The sequence below is a fragment of the Phodopus roborovskii genome, unplaced genomic scaffold (genome assembly GCF_943737965.1).
Source record: "Phodopus roborovskii unplaced genomic scaffold, PHOROB, whole genome shotgun sequence".
In the NCBI taxonomy this organism is placed as follows: Eukaryota; Metazoa; Chordata; class Mammalia; order Rodentia; family Cricetidae; genus Phodopus; species Phodopus roborovskii.
In genome coordinates, this window is record NW_026126416.1 from 17,698,459 (window position 1) to 17,718,422 (window position 19,964).

Below are 19,964 nucleotides of genomic sequence, written 5' to 3' on the forward strand. Positions count from 1 at the left end.
ACACCAATGTTTTCTCAGGGTATTGGCAGAGCTCTGAATTTGCTTTGCTTGGTTTTGGCATTAAATTCTACTTGAATATCCTTCTAATACAGTTCCTTTTCAAATGCACTGAGCCACTAGAATGAAAATACACATTTCATATGTAGGGAAAGGGTGCTGATAGGACTGGTATTCTCTCAGTTTATGTTTACAAATGGCTAAGTTTCTCCATATCACTAAGATGAAGAGCTAATACCATGCATCTATTTCTCATTTTCCAGAATGCATTTTCCTGAACATCCCAGAAGCAGAGAATCCTGCAGATAAATATCAGCAGACACTTTTGTTATTAGAAGTTGATATTTAATGGTTTCCACTGGCCGAAAAAGGGACAATTTGATGATCAAGCAAAGCAAATGATGTTCATAAAGGTTAATATAGAGAAGGAAACTTTTTCTTCTGCCCTGTTATGTTCAGCATCTGAATCTTTTGAATTAGACTAAAGAAAGATTAGTAGCAGAAAAATGAAATTGATTTATATGTCCATATATTTATTGCCCCACAATAAGTGACTCAAAGGGACACCTTGGATTTAAGATTTTTTTCAAATTAATTTTTTTATTCTTGTATATGAGTATTTCACCTGCATGAACTTACGAATACAGTGTGTGTACAGTGCCTTTGGGAGTGAAAATAGGGCACAGGTCCCTAGGAACAAGAGTTGCAAAAAAGAGTGCTGGAAATGGAACCCAAGATCTCTGCAAGAGCAATAAGCCCTCTTAATCACTGAGCCATCTCTCCCGTCCAAATCTTGAGCTTTATTAATATACCTGAATTACATTATACTTCACAAATGTATATATTTGAGATAATGTAAACTGAAATATTTAAGAGCAAACATAATTGGTACAGGGGAGGAGAAGAGGTACTTAGGAGATACAAAAACAATGTGTTTGGAAAATTGTGATTTCAAGAAGACAGACAGGAGATAAGAAGTTTGTGGCTGTGTTTCTCTACATAGGTACAAGTGGTTGCTTCATCTTCTTTAGGGCCATAAACCTCCCAGAAAGGGTATCTGGAGTAAGTTGTTTGTTATTTTACCTGCTGTGTCAGCTCAAGATTGAAGAGGAATTTATGGACTTGTCTCCACAGTTACAGCCTAGCAAGTAAGAAATGAATGCATGAGTGCTTATTAAATTTAAAAAAAAAATAAGAGAAGGGAAAGCAGCAGAGGAAAGGCATCTAAGGAATGGGAAAATGACAACTTCAAAATAGTATCTTTTTGTTTTTGTCACTGTAGTACTACCTATCCCAGAAGCAGTCATCCATGGATATTAATATTAGTGGGTAAAATTGATGAGGATGAAAGAAAAGTTACATACTTTTAAAATAGTCCTTGAGATATCTCTAAGTGCATAGAGAAGCAACTAGAGGGTCTCAGCTTTAGATGATGATGTGTGACATAAACTCCCCATATTCTAATCCTGATTAAACTGGTATGAAGAGTGAGTGCCATATAACATTCTTGGAATTGTTGCCTCAAACACAGTACTTGAATCTGTCCTTAGGGAAATAATATAACAAAATTGAGGGATATTTGTGATACGACTGCCCTTTATTATTAAATGGCAATATTATTAACATAGTAAAAACAAAGGAGGGCTGTTCTAAGTTGAAAGGAACTAAAGGCACACAGTAACTAAATACGTTTTATGGCCTGGATTTTCTTTTGCTGTAAAGTTTAATACTTTGAGTAATAGCAAAATCTAAGAAGTTCTTTAGCTAGTTCCTTTATGTTTTGGCTTCCTGATGTCGACAATGAAACATCACAGCATTGCTCTGACAGCAGTACACATTTCAGCAGCTGAAATAAGGTCATATAAAAGAATTTCTGTACATTTTAATGTATTTAGAGGCAGAGATAGAAGTCAAGTTTTCTTGAGGAAGAAAGAAACTCCTCTTGTGAATTTCATGGAATGTGCCTGACCAAGTTTCTCCAGCTGACACATTTAATGGCTCTAGTATATATTTAGAAACTTGTCCAATCAGCACTGGCTCTCTTCCAAGCCAAATCCTTATAACACTCCTGTCCGTCTGTCTGTCCATTTGTCTGTCCATCTGTCCATCCATCCATCCATCCATCTATCCATCCATCCATCCATCCATCCATCCATCTATCCATACATTCATCCATCCACCATCTGTTCTACTGCTCCTATATCTCTGTCAGAACCTTGATGTTTTCTTTCTAAATAGGAGTTAATACTTTAGGTTTAAATCCCTCTGGACAATTTCTTGGGCATCACTGTCATATTTTATTAGTTATTGATTCTGGATTTCTTAAATACATCTTTATTCTGATTCACTCTGTCCAAACATACTAATGGGATTTTAATGTGTTCTCTCTAGTCATTCTCATGTAGTTTTCCAGTATATAGAAATTTTGCTCAAATTATCAGCTATCATATGAAGACTATTTGGATAGTCCCTTGGTTGTAATTTCTCTAAACTTAAAGAATGTTTTATTTCTAAGCAGAAGGGAAAGGAATTTATCTTCTGAGTGTTTACTGGTGGTTTTAGAATCATAGCTCAGAGTATTCTCATGGCTTTTAGTTTAATATTTGATGCTTATAAAAGCTACCCAGAAACAGAGTTAGGTGTATTTGGGAGGCAATATATGTAAGACATTGACCTTATAGACCTTAACTCCATCCTCAAGTCTATTGTTCAGTGAGAACATGTACTTAGTCATTCAACCAGGAGGTGAGGAAGTCCAGTTTTCTTTAGTCTAAGAGAGAGTTGAGAGTTGCTTCAAGAGGATGTAACTGCTTTTCAAGATTGCGTTCTCTGGCACTTGAAAGTCATATGCAAGGGCTCTACAATATCAAAGTAGAGGGAAACAGTGCTATGTATACTGTCAAATGTTTACCGAGTCCAAGGTATCTATGGCACCTTTAGAATGGTAATTGAGGAACAAACTCTCACCTCATCTTTTCTCTTAATATTAAGTTGTGCTTCTATCAATTTCTACTAGGTATATTTTATTATTTTTTTTTTGTAGTATTGGAAACCAACCCATGGCCATGTATATGCTATGTGAGTGATCTACCACTGAGCTATGATCTCAGCACTTTTTTTTTTTTTGAGATAGGGTCTTGTTATATAAGCCCTCCAGTTGTATAGCCTCCGGTTTGCATTCTTCTGCCTTAAATATTGCTGGGACTATAGGCATGTGATACTTATACCCATTTTTAAAAGTTTTTTTTTTTTAAATATGTGTCCTTTCAAAATCACTTGTTAGTTTTGTTTTTGTTTTTGTTTTTAATGTGGTTCTGGGAATTGATTCCCAGGGCCATACGTGTGCTACCAGGAATATTTTGAATGAATGCAGTAGAGTATGTCTGATAAAGTTTTGATAATATTTCTAACTTCAGTGTGGTTTACTGCACTCTCAATGAAAGCTGGACATTTATACGTATAAGCTGACATTTGTTATAATATAAAAGAGAGCTGTATGATGCAACTCAGGTTATTTATAGCTATTACAGCAAAAACTGATTTTTAATAACCAATTCTCAATGGGTAGATTGCCTTGGCTTTGCTGGAAATACGTACTTTCTCCAAACTTTGGATTCTGGGCCACAAAGCACTAACCCCAGGAGGTAACTGCTGTGACTTAGTACTTGAGGGATGCTTCCAATGCTTGAGCTTTCTCCATGATGTTCTTTTGGAAAGGCATCATGAAGTCTTCAAAGTCCACTTCGTATGTGAACCTCTCCCTTCGGAGTTCCCTCTTTCTGATCAACTCTGCTGTTGTGGCTTCAGGACTCCAAATCTTAAGTAAACAGTACAAAACAAGGTAGTTATTACCATGACAGCCAGTGATTTTTACTCTTATATATTTAGTTAAGCAAATGCTAGGCAAGAACTCTATCCATGAGTTACACATCCAGCCTATGAAGACTTCCCATCCTTCCAACCTGGAACTATCAAGTCCACATCTAAAGTATATTTTACTGTTTTATTCTGTTATGACCTTAGTGGCTATGTGAACATCACTCTTTATGATAAGGACCAACTAGGAACAGGGATCAGAAATACTCTTCACTTCCTTTTCTACTTACCTCTGGCCCAACTGCTGCTTAATTCTATGATATCAAAATACAAGGTCAAAGGAATTGGGAAATCCTTTATGTTTAATCTAGAAGCCAAAGTCAAATCATTTTCATAACAGAAGGCAGAAAGTGCTACTTATTCAGAATGGCTGGATGGGTACTGGAAATTTAATTCTCTTCCCCATAGATGTTTCTACCTATTTAGGGGCAGATATTTTAGAAGACTAGTGAGTTTGTTCAGCCTTGGTAGTATGAAATTTCCAGGTAAATACTGGTAAATTACAATACCAAGTGCCTATAAGAATATGATGACTCAATGGCTATAAGGAATACCATCAACTAAAGAAGACACCAGTCTTTTAATGAAATTGTAAATATTTGTATGGAAGTAGTAACAAATGGACTCAGATATTGAGAATTAACAGTTGGTCTTACTGAGATGAATGTGGCAGAACATGGCAAGAGACCTACACAATAGTGTGGATAATTAATGTGGGCATTTGTTCTGATGTCCTGTAGAGTCAGCATGCTAAAAATGGCATTATGAACTCTGCTATGTTATAGAAGCTTTCACAAAAATACTTACCCTATGTGGGATAAATGTGATATCAACCTTCTTAGTGTAACCACTGGTAATCAGTGAATTGAGGTACACCACATTATCCTTGTGTACTTTCTTTTCTTCTGTTATTATTGGTACAGCATAAATTGATGATAGTGTTTCCTGGGAAAAGATTTTATAAAAGTATAAATTGCTAAAATCAAGGATTCATTAGTATGATTTTTTTATATTTTACTTTGAAGTTATGAAGGAAAAAATGATAAAATTTGAGATAAGATGGAATAGTATTAATGCTATATCAATGGGTGTGGAGAGATAATTTATGGGATTCACTTAGTCACATCAGAGACAAATAACAACATGAATTTTCAAGATATATATCCCTGATCTATGTCTGTTAATAGGATGGACTCCTCCTAAAGTGACAATGGTGTATATAATAGGGAGTGCAGGTGGTAGAGACCACATAACCTTTATTAGTTCAGGACTAGTTCCTTTACCCAGATCATTTCATACTTCCACAGCCTTCCCAATGCAATGACATTATGGAGTTCATTTCTTGACTTCCATTAATTTTTCTCTTCTTTATAAGGAATTCAGTGAACCATCTGCTCCCCTCAAAGAAGCTTAGATATGCATTTAGGACATACTTTCTAACACAATGTCCTCTCCCTCTATGTTTGGTCATCTCACCAAATCTGTAGAATTTGGGACCACACAGATACAAATTCAATACCAGCTTTTTTCAATATTCTAATCATTTGTATGTTGAGTGGATTCTGTTTACAATGAACCCCTTTTAGAGTTTTCAGTAATAGTTTTCTTGCTAGACTATTTTTATAACTATTACATAAGGTATATATAGCATGCTATTTTCCCTTGTTGTGCAATGGCATAACACAGTACTACACCCCAAGACTTTAAGGGTTTCCCATTAGTATTTGTAGTCAGTCTCTTTTGGTTTTACCTCTTCTTTCTTAATGTCCGTGCCTTCAATCTTCAGTTTAGGGAGCTTGCCTTTCAGTTTTTGATTTTCCAATGGTTTAGGCAAGTTATCTATCTTTTCTTTTATCATATCAATTATTCTATAGTCAGCATATGCCTTTGCAACATCCATGGCAGCATGCCCTGTTCCAAACATAAACATAAATTGAAAGTTAATATAAACCAATTTAATGATAAACCATGTAGAAAAAATAATCAGCATGTTAGCTTATGGCAGTTTGAGTTCACAAAGTGTGACAGATATTCATTCTCCAGAGAGGACCTCACTATAAAATCCCAGTATATCAACACACTTCTTTCTTAAAAATGATGAGTGAGAAATGTTAAATTCCATTTTGAATATTAAATTTGTTGTCCCCTCAATCCCCAACCATATCTTTTTGTGATATTTTTTTGTTTTTTATCATCCCTTTCTTTGTTGCAAGGAGGTAAATTCCAAATGTCATGGGAAGCAGGTATTGAAAAGTACTCTAGACAGGTATTATTTTCCTTCAACATCTCCAGGAAAGGCTGGAGATTCAAGAATAACTTGAAAAATGCTATCTGACAGAGCTGAAGATAGTTCCAGTTAAGAGGAAGGCACCTCCAAACAGTGTTGGACCATGTGTGTCCTAGAGCTATGAAGGCCTCAACTCAGGAATTTGTCCAATTTTAAGAGAATGTCAAAGTTTACAGTCTTTAGACAGCCAGTTTTTATGAAATAAGAGTTTTAGCAGTGATGTAAAAAATTGTCCGCATTAAAAAACTAACATCAAATTACTCCAGAAATGGTTAGAAGTACGTGAACAAAGCCAACACTAACAGAGATATACCAATGTGAACAGGGGAGAGCAAGATCCTTCAGTCCTTCACAAAAAACAACAGGAATTCAGAGAGTGGAAGAGACAGTCTTCCCCAGGGAAGAGCACACCAATTGGTTATCTAATACCAACTAGTCAGCCCTGAAAACATATATGTACAAGTAACATTAAACAGACTGAGCAAGTTGTATTTATTTGTTTTAGAATGTGTGTGTGTGTGTGTGTGTGTGTTTGTGTTGTGTGTTGTGTATTTAACAAAGTAAAAGAGTCATGAATTTGAAGGAGAACGTGATGAAGGGAGTAGATGGGAGAGTTTAGAGGTATGAAAAGGAAGGAGAAATGTTGTTTGTTATTATAATCTCAAAAAATGTTTAAAAAAATGTAAGGAGCTTCAAATATTCTAATTTTGTTTGACTTATTTTTGCCATCAGAGATACACTTTTAAGTGCACTGAAAATGGAAATTCATAATGACATTCCAAGTTTAGTTTGTGTATATACAAATAATTTTACATTATATGTGTCTAAACATGAGACTTATCAATATATTTCTATAGTTTTTGATCATTATGCATTGTAACTAAAGTATCCCACTGTGATCATCTGATTAAAGCATATAGAAAAAAAGTACTTACTGTATTACAGTGGGAAAACTTTGTTACCTGAATCTAATAAATTAAAAAGAACTTTGGGCTTGTAGGTAGTTCATGAGTCCTTTCAATTTATTACCCAGGTTTTTTTTTTAACTTTACATAAAAATATCAGCCCACAAAGATTGCAAACTTTTTAGCCAATGGTTTGGAAACTGGTAAGGACCAGACATGCTTCCCTAACATTTATCAAAGGCTTGTGTTTCTACAAGAAGAAAATCAACAGGATTTGGAATATAAAATCAGTCCCCCTTTCTTTCCTCAAACATCAATAAAACATACACATACCTTTTCTATTTTCAATCTGGAATTTAGCACCAATATCAAGTAGGTATTTTACAGTATCCAGTCTACAGCTTTCAATGGCTCTACTTAGAGGAGTAGAGTTGTTGATTGACATTGCATCTATTACAGCTCCAGATTTAACAAGAAGTTCAACAATGTCTTGCTGGCCAGCATGGCAAGCAAAATGAAGTGGAGTCCACAGAAAATTATCTGTTGCATTAACATTTGCCCTGTATAATAAGACAGATACACTAATTAAGAATTCCAGTTATTCCAAATATTGGAACCTGAAAAAAAAATCAAAGTAAAGAAGTAAAGAAGTAAAGAATTTCATTCAATTTTGCCCTTACTAAATTATCAATTAGAAGAGCTCTGAGGAAAGTAAACAGCTATGCAAGTTTTCTTATGTTTTTATATGCTTCTTAATGCTTTTGTTTTGCATTATTTGGCAACCTTAGCTTCTTTTGTTTATATGCATATAAACAAATGTATATATTTAAATTGAAAAGTTACTTAGGTACTGGTTTTTGCAAAGATTAAAATCAAGGAAAATTTTATAAAGCTTAACAAAAAGATAAAATTTATATTAGCCCACTTTGTGTCTACCTTTCCTAAAATTTAAATGAATGTTCATTTTTTTAAAAAAAAAACTATAAGCACTATAATATATTTAAGATAATATGATATATTTAAAATTTTAGTCCTCATTAGAGCTTCACTACCCTAAAGTTATTTTTAGTTACTCTTTTGATAATATGCAAATGAGTATCTTTGGCATGAAACTATAATAACATTAAATGTCTTTTTTCATGGATTTGCAGTAATTGTGCTGATAAGAACATTGCATATTTTAACTTGTTTAATCATTAATGAATTCAGAGCTGGTCCTTTTAAAGCTGACTGCATACTTGGGGAAATAGAGACATATAAGTGTTCAGAAACTTGTTTCCAGTTACATAACTATGGCAGAAATAGCAATTAAACTAGCAATGGTTTTAGTTTTAAGAGATAAATGAAGCCGGGCATTGGTGGCACATGCCTTTAACCTCAGCACTCGGGAGGCAGAGGCGGCAGATCTCTGTGAGTTCAAAGCCAACCTGGTCTACAGAGAGAATTCCAGGATAGCCTCCAAAGCAATACAGAGAAATCCTGTCTGGAAAAAGAGAGAGAGAGAGAGAGAGAGAGAGAGAGAGAGAGAGAGAGAGAGACAGAGAGAGAGAGAGAGAGACAGAGAGAGAGAGAGAGAGAGAGAGAGAAGGGGGGGAAATGGAGAGGTAGGATTATTCTTTGTCACCGTGGCTGTTGTCATTGTGGCAGTTATATTTGCTGTGGAAGATTAAAATGTGACTGGGAACCACCTCACCTTAGATATGGCCCTCAGGCAAAGCTGAGCTACTCCATCTCTAGCAAGAAGCAAGAGATAGCAGCTAGAAGACATTTCCAACCCAGAATGAAAAGTATTTGCCTTCACTTTGTGATCATCTTGGTGTGAAGTTGTCTTTGTGTAGTCACGTTTCCATTTGTCCCACCCCCTTGCCTGCATCCTCGTCAGGTCATAATTGCCTGTTCACTTCAGTGGGGGAAATAGCAAAACCCCTTAAAGCATACCCCTTTTCAAGGAGAAACTTGACCACATCCAAGTTGCCATTGGCGCACGCTGTCATGAGTGGGGTCTTGTAACAGCTATCCTTCATATCCACAGGTATTCCTGCCTCGAAGGCCTTTTTCAGAGAGGCCAGGTCTCCTGCCTTGGTGATAAAATTAATATTCGCGAAGACCTTCCCAGGATCATCAATGTACCACTCTGAATCGTCCTGGATGGGGTGCTCAGGCGGGTGGTCCCGGTTGAACCTGCTACAGTCAGTGACATTCTGGTAGGTCTCCACCATGTAGTAGGGCGGGCCCCCATCTGCCCGCCGCGGAAAGGCGTTCTCTGGTATGGTGCAGATCGGAAGAGGTAGAACAAACTTGCCTTTCTTTGGCTTTTTGCCCAAACCCTTTTTCTTCTTCTTAGGTCCGAAAGATCCCAAGACATAAGACTTGCTTAAGTATTTGGTTCCCTTAAAAAACTCGTTAATGTTGACCCCGCCTCCCCGGCTTTTTTCGTGCATTTGAGCAATGGAAAGCAGCTGCTCTGAGGTGGCAAAGTCTTGCCTCTCCTCCAGCGTCACCACGAAGTCGTCTTTGCTGACGACACCATCACCCCTGTCTACGAAGGAAAAGGCTTCCCGAAGGAAAGCCTCATGCTCTATGGACCAGTCATGCAGTCTGAGGGCCCAGAGTGGGTTAGGATTTTTGATTCCAGGCCTAGCGAGTTTAGCTGCAGTCCGCTCAGCTCGACGTATTTCCTTGCTTGCGGCTTTGAAGCCTCCTTCTTTCGCCACAGCTCGGGGTGTTTTATGCTCCAAATTTTTCCATTTCAAGTCACATCCTAAAAAAGAAGCATTACTGTTAAGAATGTGCCAAAATTATCTGCTTGGCCCCACAAAATGACACTCACCACTATTTCTTGATTTCGTGTAGTCAGAAGTTTTGATCTTCAAATTGATGTATAAAGAACGCATTTAGTCTTTGTAATTACCAAACCAAACAGCAATTTGTTTCCCTCTGAGATTCACTTGAGTGAATTCCAAGACAAGTTTACAGTATGTATCTGGTCATCTATCTTCCTACTGAGAGATAACTTAAAATGTAGATGTTTGAGACAAATATCATCAAATGAGGTATTTGCTGGGAAGATGATGCTAAGAGCAAAGAGGGGGGGGGTGCCCTGGATTCCCGTAGAAGATACTGGATCCAAAGAGTTTGCACAAGACTCCATCAATTCAGAATACAACATAATGCCTAGTTCTTTTTAGGTACAAAATATCTTACAAGCTTGAACAATATTTCATATTTTCTCCATTAATTAAAGGTAACTTATACTCATTTGCTGTTTTGCTGTAAGATCATATGAACCTTAATAGCTAAAGAACTAACTTGTTTAATCAAAGTTGAGCATTCCAGACATGTGTTTGTACACAAGATAAATATCAAAATTCATCATTTTTACCTCCTTGATTAAAATAATAAGATAAAAATTAAGAAGTCTGAGCATGTCTAACTATATCAGGGAATCTTCTTATTGCTACCAAGAAAACTATAGTGAATGTTGAGATACTAAAAATTCATTATATAAACAGGTGAATCCATGAAGATGCTCTGTCTGTTTTTTTTTAATCCTGAGGTGGGTTAGGTAGCTATTTGGGCAACATGACAATAAAAGCATACAGGTGGCTGTGTGGGAATAAGAATTTATTTCTTAGACAAAAAAAAAAAAAAAAAAAAAAAAAAAAAAAGAAAAAAAGAAAGAAAGAAAGAAAGAATAGCAAAGATTCTAGCCTTGTCAGACCTCAGGGCTCAAGGCACTGTCCTTCTTTTAGGTGTTGGAGAGAAGAGAGAAGACATCTAGAAGTACAAATAGCCTTCTTTCCCCAAAACAGGAAAAGGAAAGAGGAGAAAACTGTCAGCAATGATTTTTAGTTAATTCTTTATTAGAACTGAATTGTCAAAACTATATATTTATACTAAGGCTAATAAACCTGATTGTAATAAAAAAAGAACCTCAGAGGGGTGTGTGACACTGGAAGTTTTGAAAGTTTCACAGTGGTCAGTTTTAAGAGCAGTCTTTTACTGGGAAAGTGGCTGGGGCAGTCCCAGCAGGAATTTCATAGCCAGGCAATGCCACAGACATGCTGCTGCTTTCCCTTCTTCTTTGCTTCTTAACTCGCAGCACCTCTTGAGTCAGAACTGAGGGCTGGGAAATTTTAATCCCATCTCAGCTTGCCTTACTAGTTAGAAACCTTTTGGTGGCTAGAAGACTGGTATTCCCTCTGATCTTGTCTGATGATACTTCCAAAAGCTCCACAGATCTCAGAGCATCTTCAGATGTTTGTTTTAGGAATCCATCCTAGGATTCATCCAGGAAGATGGACTGTTTCTTCCATCACTGAGTCAGGCCTTCATTCATAAACCAAGCTTTGACCCTTTGCTTCTTGGGGCTGCATTCCAGTATTGTTTCCTAAGATACATTATCAGTGGAGTACATGTGTGGTGACATATGTCCCAGTAAGAAACTGTTCAACATACTAAAGATGATTAGACTGACTCATCCTTGAATGATTAGTAACATTTAGAAATCTGCATTGTTAGAAATGAAATGTCAGAATAAAATGCTGATAGTGACACATTTAATAATAAGACTAATTAGACAGTTTATTAGGCAAGAATTGCATATGACGTAGTTTTATTTGTTAAAACAGTTTGTTATTGGGAGAAGTATGGGCTTATAAAAGTAAAACCAAGTCAATTATATTATTAGTTAAGTGAGCCTGATCTCATATATATTAATGGTTCTCAAATTCATTTATGGAGGACAGGAAAAGAAGATACTGTTTTATTTTACAATTCTTTTTCTGTCCTTCATAACAAATAAGCTAGAAAAAGACATAAAATATAACAAAGTACAAATATATCTCTACAAGAATTAAACTTTAGATGTACAACCAATTAGTGGGTGATTGATAAGTAGTTAACCCATGAAAATCGAATCCCTTTTGATTTAGGTTTTAATTCCCTCTTATTACTGGATTAATAATTCAATGGGCAACTATATGAGAAAAAGTTCCATTTTCTTCCTACATTGGGTGAGGATTGATAACTGAAAATTAAGTAGATAAGAATTTTCTAATCACTTATGAACTATCAGATAGTTTTACCTCGCTGAGCTATATATTTACAGCAATCTGCAAAGCCTCCCATAGCAGCATAATGAAGTGGTGTGTTCCCATTCATTCCAATCAATCCCATGTCTCCACTGTAGGCAAAGAGAAGCTTCAATATCTGCAAAATAAACAGGGAGTGTAAAAATGGGAATGCTCATTTACTACAAGAAGATTGGCAGCTAGACCTGTGCCATCCAATCTGTTGTCTATTACCACATATGATTGCTGAAAATTCAAACTGAAATGAATTTTTAAAGTTCAATTCTTTAGTCTTTGTAAGATACATTTAGAGTGCTCCAAGGCCATGTATGGGCTAATATGCTGCTGAAGTACAGATGTGTTTTATCATTCCCAAAAGTTTCTATCAAGCAGCATTGTCACAGATGACAGAAATCGCCAGGCAGCAGTGCCTATCAGACGCATAACCCAGCATTGTTCTAGGTGGCGGGATTTTTAAGTGTCATAGTTGACCACATGGAAAAACATTGCTAGTAATATTCAATGAATGTGTTAGCACTGGTAAAGAGTAAGATATGTGGTCAGAATTAAAGTTTTAAATTTGGGGAAATCAAGATGATAAGAAACTTAGAAAACTACCTGCCTTAGTGTAACCTACATGAAAAAGAGAAAAGAAAGAAGTCTTTAACAGTCAAATTTAAAGCAAAGAGCAATTATTACATCAAAAAAGCCTCCTTTGGCAGCAAAATGAGCAGCGTGGTGTCTATCATTGTCAAATGCATTCACTTCACCTCCTCTTTCCAATATGCCTCGAACTATTTCCACAACCCCTTCTCTTGATGCTTCCATCAAAGCCGTGCGCCCTGTGGACTAGACATGAAACAGATCAAAGACTGTTTTTACTTTTATGGATGAACAATGGTCAACACAAACATGGGCTGAATTCACTAGGTCTTAGCTTTATGCTAAGAAGTTTAATGCTCTATGTTTTTATTGGTTTCATCTAAAAAAAAATAAAAAGGAGGAAGCATTCAGTCAGTACTGTGTGTGACTATCTGAAATGAAATTTTAAAGCCAGAGTCAAGGTTGCTCTGCATACCCCAAGTAGGAATGTCATGCCTTCAACACATATTTCTGCAAAGAAAGCAGTGCATAAAATAAAAGTGGGGGCAGCATGTTAAAAAGTATTTCTGGATGTCTGGAAGTGATAATTACAAAACCTGAAAACACCAACTTAGCTTAGGAAAGGAGAATATATATATATATATATATCAGAATTTTCTTTCTATGGAGATATATTTTATTGGGTGTCAATGACACCCTTTCTGTTTGCTATAATAATATCCAGACAATATGCTTAATTAGTACCAATTTACAAACACAATTAGCAAGTATGGAATGACAGAGATATAAAGACAATAAAAATGTGTCATCTTCAGCACTTTGAATAGAGACGAACAGGCTAACGGCAATTTTACCATGGCTCCTTCACATCCCACCCTGCCTTTGTTTCTGTTTGTTTTGTTTTGAGATAAGCTCTCACTATGTAGCCCTGGTTGGCCTAGTATGTGTAGACCAAGCTGACCTTGAACTCACAGAGATCTGTCTGCCTTGTCTCTCAAATGCTAGAACTAAAGGCATGCACCACCATTCTGGGCTGCTATTTTACTATGATTAAGTCCAAAACAAAATAAAACAAACAAGAAACACCACCACCAAACCCAACTACTTGACTGTGTAATATATAGTAAAGAAATATTAATCACAGTCATACTGTGTTGATAGCATTAGGATTGGCTCCTTTCTCCAAAAATGTCAGGCATATATCCTTCACATCATGTGCTTCTTCACAAGCTTTGAGGAACACTGGTTTTCCTTCATAGGTGGCGTTGTTGACATCTGCACCATGTTCCAAGGCAATCAACGCACATCGATAATGTCGCTTTGTGGGTAAAATGCAGTAAAACAAGACACCTGAGAAAAATCAGTTCCACAATGAGAATTCCTTGTCCAGTGCCAAGCAGCCAGCCCCCAAAACGTATATACATACATGTGACATCATATGGATGTCTCAAGTTATATTTGGTAATATGTAGATATATACATATATAAAAACACACATGCATATTAATAACTAATAAATGAAAAAAGAGGCCATACATTTGAAGGAGAGTGGAGAATATGGGAAGGTTTGGAGGGAGAAGCACTGTAATTAAAGTTTTAAAAAGAAATAGAAAAAATTAAAAATCTCTATATATTGAATCTGGCAAGAAAAAAAGGAGAATTAAAAAGTTCATAAGATGTGTCTTTGATGGATTTGAAAACAGTTACAACTTAATCTTAAAGGACTTGAAGTAGGGGAGATTTGGAGTCCTTGTTGACTCTGGGGATTTGGCAACTTATGGTCCATACCCCATGTGACTCCAACTCTTCAGGGATGTGTGAGCCAGGAAGTTCCTCGTGTATCCTGAGTTCCTTTTGAACTCATGTTTATAGGGAGCAAGGCTCTTGGTTTCATAGCAGTAAAAAGAAAAACAAAATCCACTACCCTAATTGTAGGTCACTTTGTTTCACCAAAAAGAGGAAAAGGCTAAATCTTCATTCTTGGGACCTATATCCTCTATATCAACATACCCTATGCCAAAACTGTACTATGTACAATATGTTGTTACAACCCTGAAAGTGTGGGGGCAAGCAAGCTATACTAAAATAAAAGTTAAATTCCATACTGACTTGCTCCCAAAAGGAGCTCCATTCAAAAATGAGCAACAGCCCTAAGGAAACAAGTATGTGAACTATGAAAAAGGCACCATAACAAAGATAGGGAAATGGATAATAAAAGCAAATAAGAACAAAGCAATTAATGGAAATGTTTGGCTAGCCTGTTTTTATATTAGCCAAGAAACTAAATATAATGCATTCAAAAATAAGAATGCAGAGACACACCAAATGAAGAGAACAGAAGACAGAAAGAAAAAACAGAATTGAGCCAGCAGGACTCAAGGAAAGATATTAAAGATTATAAGTCACATTGCAAGCAGGGAAAGGAAGTGAAGGGCCTGTATCAACTGTGGACAAAGGCAGGTGAAAGTCACATAAACGTGGAGGAGACTGAAGGAGAAGCAAAGATGACCAGACACGTAATTTAATAATAAAAGACAGCACTTGTCAGGAAAATCATAGAGTTACAGTGACAATTTCTTGAATGAAAAAACTGAATCTGAAGATCAGGAGTGAACACTTGCTTAAGGACAATCGACATGAGGTAAAGCCAGGTGAAGAAAATGTCATAGGAAGCCAGGCTACCTCCCACCTCATACGAAGCCAGGCTACCTCCAAGACTTCTTATGGGAACATTGCAGTCAAGATCTTTTAAAAGGGGACTCTATAATGTCACAGGAAAAGAAAATAGAAAAATTTTTATAACAGTCAAGTTGCTGATTATTTGCAAAACCAACATTTACACACATACATGACTATGGATATAAGAAATCAGCAAGACAAGACCAAATGAGTGGGCTAAAGAACCTCATAAAATCAAATCTACCAATAGGTCAACAGTGTGCATAGGAGTCTCTGCCATCTCTTCAATCATAGCACTAAAGCTAAATTGCTGGAGGAATTCTAGGTAAAGACAGATAAATTCATTATAATGAATTACATATTTGTTATAATGTAAAAATCATGTAACAAAAATTTGGGAGGGGGAAATAGATAACATACACATATGATATTTTCTAAAGAGATTAAGGGAACAACAAAGTATTAATTGAGAGGACAAAGGGATTCACTGGAGAGCTCAGTTATTATAACTGACCATAGAACTGAGGTTTCTATACCAGCATGAGTCTTCACAAATAGAGTCAAAAGGTATAGCTGGATGATACAGTTTCAAACATGTGGAAAGCAATCAAAGCACCCACTAAGAAAACTAAAATACTATTAGTTTTAGGGGGGAAAAACCCTGGAATAAAACACATAGGAAGATACTTTTGTATACATACACACATGTGTAACTTCATGATATAAAATAAAATGACAGTTTTGAAGCCTAATTTATGGAGACTTAGACACAGTGTAGATAAAATCACATTATTAAAGGTGAAGTTATATACAAAATAAAACTTTAAATAGGAAGACACACCTAAAATAGGATTACTCAAATTTGGAAAAACAAAGATAGGACTTTAAATGTAGTTCAAAGATAAAGGACTTTTCTAGCTACTAGAGACTGGGTTTTATCCCCAAACTACAGAAGAATTAAGAAGAGAGGAATGGAGGAAGGTGAAGGGGGAGGAAGGGAAGGGGTAGCCAGGGAAATCTGGATGGAGAGCCAGTCAAAGACATAGTTAAAAATAGAAAATCAACGTTTTCTAGTGTATATAGAAAGTGTGAGCTGTCAGCCAGAGGATCAGGGAGTTTGCTGTGATAGTGTGTCTCCTAGTAATATCAGTAGCTCCATCCAAAAAGTCTCACCAACATGACTACCCAAACGTGAGCTGAATCAGGATAACACCAACTGGCAAGTCAAAGAGGATGGAAAAAGCCCACAAAGCCCCAATCCTACACAAAGAACTACAGGCAAGTGAGGAAAGCTGTGAGCAGGAAGGATGGTCTTCCCCAAGAAAGAACACACCAATTGGTTGTTCAATGACAAATGGTCAGCCCTGAAAACACACATACAAGTAACACTGTATGAACTGAACAGATATTTAGGAATATATATATATATATATATATATATATATATATATATATATATATATATATTGTGAAGGAGAGCAGGAATGGATATATGGGATGGTTTTGGCGGAGGAAAGGGAAGAGAGATGTATTATAAATATTAGGAATATAATATAATCTTAAAAATAAAATACAATTTAAAAAGGAAGTTAGAGCTGACCAAAACAACGTAACAGAAAACCGAACCAAATCAAACTCTGAATATAAATCTGGCTTTAAATTTGTTATAAGGACCTAAGGTGCTTTTGAAGTGCATATTTGCAAATGATGACTTTTGTAACTTAGAGATAAAAGCCTATAGCCTATGTCATGTCCTTGTAATGACACATTTAAATATTATGTTTTCTTGTCCTGTAGAAATAGCACTAGTCAGTCAAGCTTCAAGCACCAGGAAACAGGATGTCAATGTCAGAGATTATCCTGGAATAAACAAAGTGGTGGCCTCTCAGCTGAGGGTGTGCAAGCCAAATAAAGCTCCCTCAGAGAGAAAAGACAGGGGCCCTGTGTTAACAATGAATCAAATTACGAGGTAATGTATGAAAAACACATTTATTTTAGTTCATATTTTGTTTCTCACCATGTGACTTATATTGTTTTTTCCCATAGGTTCACATAACTCAGCCATTTATTAGCTTAATATTAATTTGAATGAGCATAAATATTATCCATATGGCTGTTGTAGTTGCTACAAATATTTATTTTGACCTTGTTCCCAATTTTACTTTACATTAGATTTTTATGCTATATAATGTCTCATTCTAATATATTCTGTTTGTTTTATATATCTTGACTCTAAGCCAAGAAAACAAACTTTTCATCACAGCTTTTTTCTAAACAACTTAAAGTATGTTTGATGCCACGTGGATCAGCTACTTCATAGTCAAATACACATGCAAAATTATTTTGACTTTGTCCCAACAGGAACAAAGGAGGATGGCTCGATTTGGTTTATTCAATGTTTGTTTAGTGAATTCAGTAGTAGGACCAATTTTGCATGTGCGACTTTAACATCCCAATGATTCCATAGTTCATGGAAGGTGCATTAGAAGATGGCATTCTATGAAACTTTGGGTGGGGACAAGCTCTCAACTGGGTACCCCAGGCTCAACTGAAGCTCACTATGCAGAAATGGCTATATAGACCAGGTTGGCCTCAAACCACTATAATCCTTTTGTCTCTGCTTCCTCATTGTTGGAATTCTATGTGTGGGTCCCCACATTCAACTATTTTATGAAACTCAAACAGCTGTGTTTTCAGTATTTAAAAATGTAAACCGTATTTGACTTCTAAATGTATCTGAAATTTATTTTGCTATGTGAATCTAGTGCAAGCCATATATATCAAATATCAAGTTTGCAGTGAGTTATGAACTAAGTTTTCCTCCTGTCAGAAAACATTAACAATGTAAAATGGGATTCATTTCTTCAGTCTAGGTTAGTATCTATGAGTTTGTAGTTGTGGCAATCCTCTGGGACAACTGATTCGATCTGCCATTTTGCATTGAGTCTTTTTGTAGTTATTTTGTTAATTTTCATGAGGCTGGTTCAACTATGGCCTGGACCTCAACTATGAAAAATTTCCAGACCATGTTTTTGAGACCAATAGATTGTCAGTGAAATTAGACATGTAATAATTTTCAACAGCCATATGTAGTTCCAAGTTATATTTCCAAGTGTATTAAACATTGACCTTACAAAGTTGGCCTTTAAGCAAAACCCACCATAATTTTCTCAGGATCTGAAATGCAGTCTTTTTTATAGTAACCTGGGAACCAGACAGGACAAAATCCACCTAAAGTCCTAAGTCTAACTCAATCATGTTCTAAAATGTAAGGAATGCTTCTACTTTAACAGGATTTTACCCTTCACTATAAATGACTATGGCACTAGCTGCATGGGTAAAGCTGAAAGCTGTCCTCACTTGAATGAATCTGCCAAGCCAGACATGAAGGTCCCTATCTTTAATCTCAATATTTGAGAGCTTCATGCAAGATGATAAAATTCAAGGTTAGCTGAGCTGAGACCCAGTCTCAAAGGCTAAACAAAAAAAAGAGTAAGAAAAGAAAAGATCACATATAGATCAATCTAGTTGCTTAATTTAAGTGAGTGGCCTTAAGAACTTTTTTCCTATGATGTTCCTAAGGTGTTTCCGGTTATGAGGAATCTATACATTTTAGTATAGCAGTGGAAACTGAATCCTTTACTAAAGATCTTATTTCATTCTGAAGCTAGGAAACTTTCTTGCTTTCTGCCTACAAAGTGAGCACATTTTGCTAGACAGAATGTGAAGTTTTACCTTTTCCTTCATTATCAACTATCGTCATATCAGCTTTGGCTTTGGCTAAAATTTCCATTGACAACTCATGGCCCAGCTCCGCTGCCCTCATTGTGGGAGTACATCCCATGCGGTCTTGCACATCAGGGTGAGCGCCAAGTCCAAGGAGAAAGCTAACCATGTCAATGTCGTTGGAAACAGAGGCTAAGTGGAGAGCACTCAGTCCATCAACGGGTTCAGTGAAGTTGATTAGCTCAGGGTACCCAAGTTTGGTCAGCTTCTCTATCTGCTTCTTGTCTTTGTTTCGAACACACTGAAGAACCCTGTATATCTGTAAGTTCTCAAGTCTCTTGTCTGCTAAAGCCATGTTAGACGTTCACTTCTTAATAATGCTTTCTGGACTAAGACGAAAGCTATAGAGCAAAAAGGGAAAACAAGAAAGTTAACTTACTGTTTTTTTTTTTTAAATTAAGTTACAGTATCTTAAAACTCAAAAAGAGGTTTTCAAATAAATGATTTAGTTCAACTGCTTCTTGAAAATATTATATATAACTGAAAAACATGCACCTGGTTAACATTAAACTAGTTCAATTTTCCCAGAGTAATTAATTCTAGTTTGTGTGGTGGTTCCCTTGTCATAATTAAGCTCTTCTCACTGCCACAATGTTTACATTAGCCATGAAGAAAGTGAAGTTCCAATCTGTGGCTCACACCAGTATTTCCGCTATACTGACGTATATAGATAAGTATACACATTGTTCAGTCATGTTCATTAAGAACATGAGTCCACTAGGCTAGAAGTGTATAGAAGGCCTGAGTGGTTGCAGACAA

At 36.2% G+C, this 19,964-nt stretch overlaps 1 protein-coding gene across 1 annotated transcript; it reads right to left on the reverse strand.

The window, feature by feature from the left end:
• Positions 1 to 3,508: 3,508 nt before the first annotated feature.
• On the reverse strand, positions 3,509 to 19,542 carry Ankef1 (ankyrin repeat and EF-hand domain containing 1). Its single transcript, XM_051183294.1, has 9 exons — positions 19,155 to 19,542; positions 13,891 to 14,090; positions 12,837 to 12,986; positions 12,153 to 12,276; positions 9,004 to 9,826; positions 7,399 to 7,625; positions 5,624 to 5,784; positions 4,681 to 4,818; positions 3,509 to 3,814 (listed from the first exon to the last, which is right to left on the reverse strand). Exons 1-9 carry the CDS (start codon positions 19,498 to 19,500, stop codon positions 3,656 to 3,658), a joined length of 2,328 nt encoding a protein of 775 aa, XP_051039251.1. The 5' UTR covers positions 19,501 to 19,542; the 3' UTR covers positions 3,509 to 3,655.
• Positions 19,543 to 19,964: the final 422 nt, after the last annotated feature.

Bases quoted from the DNA above. Each gene is read 5' to 3' on its own strand.
- Ankef1 (XM_051183294.1), bottom strand. From the start codon at position 19,500: ATGGCTTTAGCAGACAAGAGACTTGAGAACTTACAGATATACAGGGTT. The intron at 7,626-9,003 runs GTATGCTTTAAG...CTTATTATACAG, and splicing joins AAGTTTCTCCTTGAAAAGGG to GGCAAATGTTAATGCAACAG. The intron at 4,819-5,623 runs GTAAAACCAAAA...ATCTTTTCCCAG, and splicing joins CGGACATTAAGAAAGAAGAG to GAAACACTATCATCAATTTA.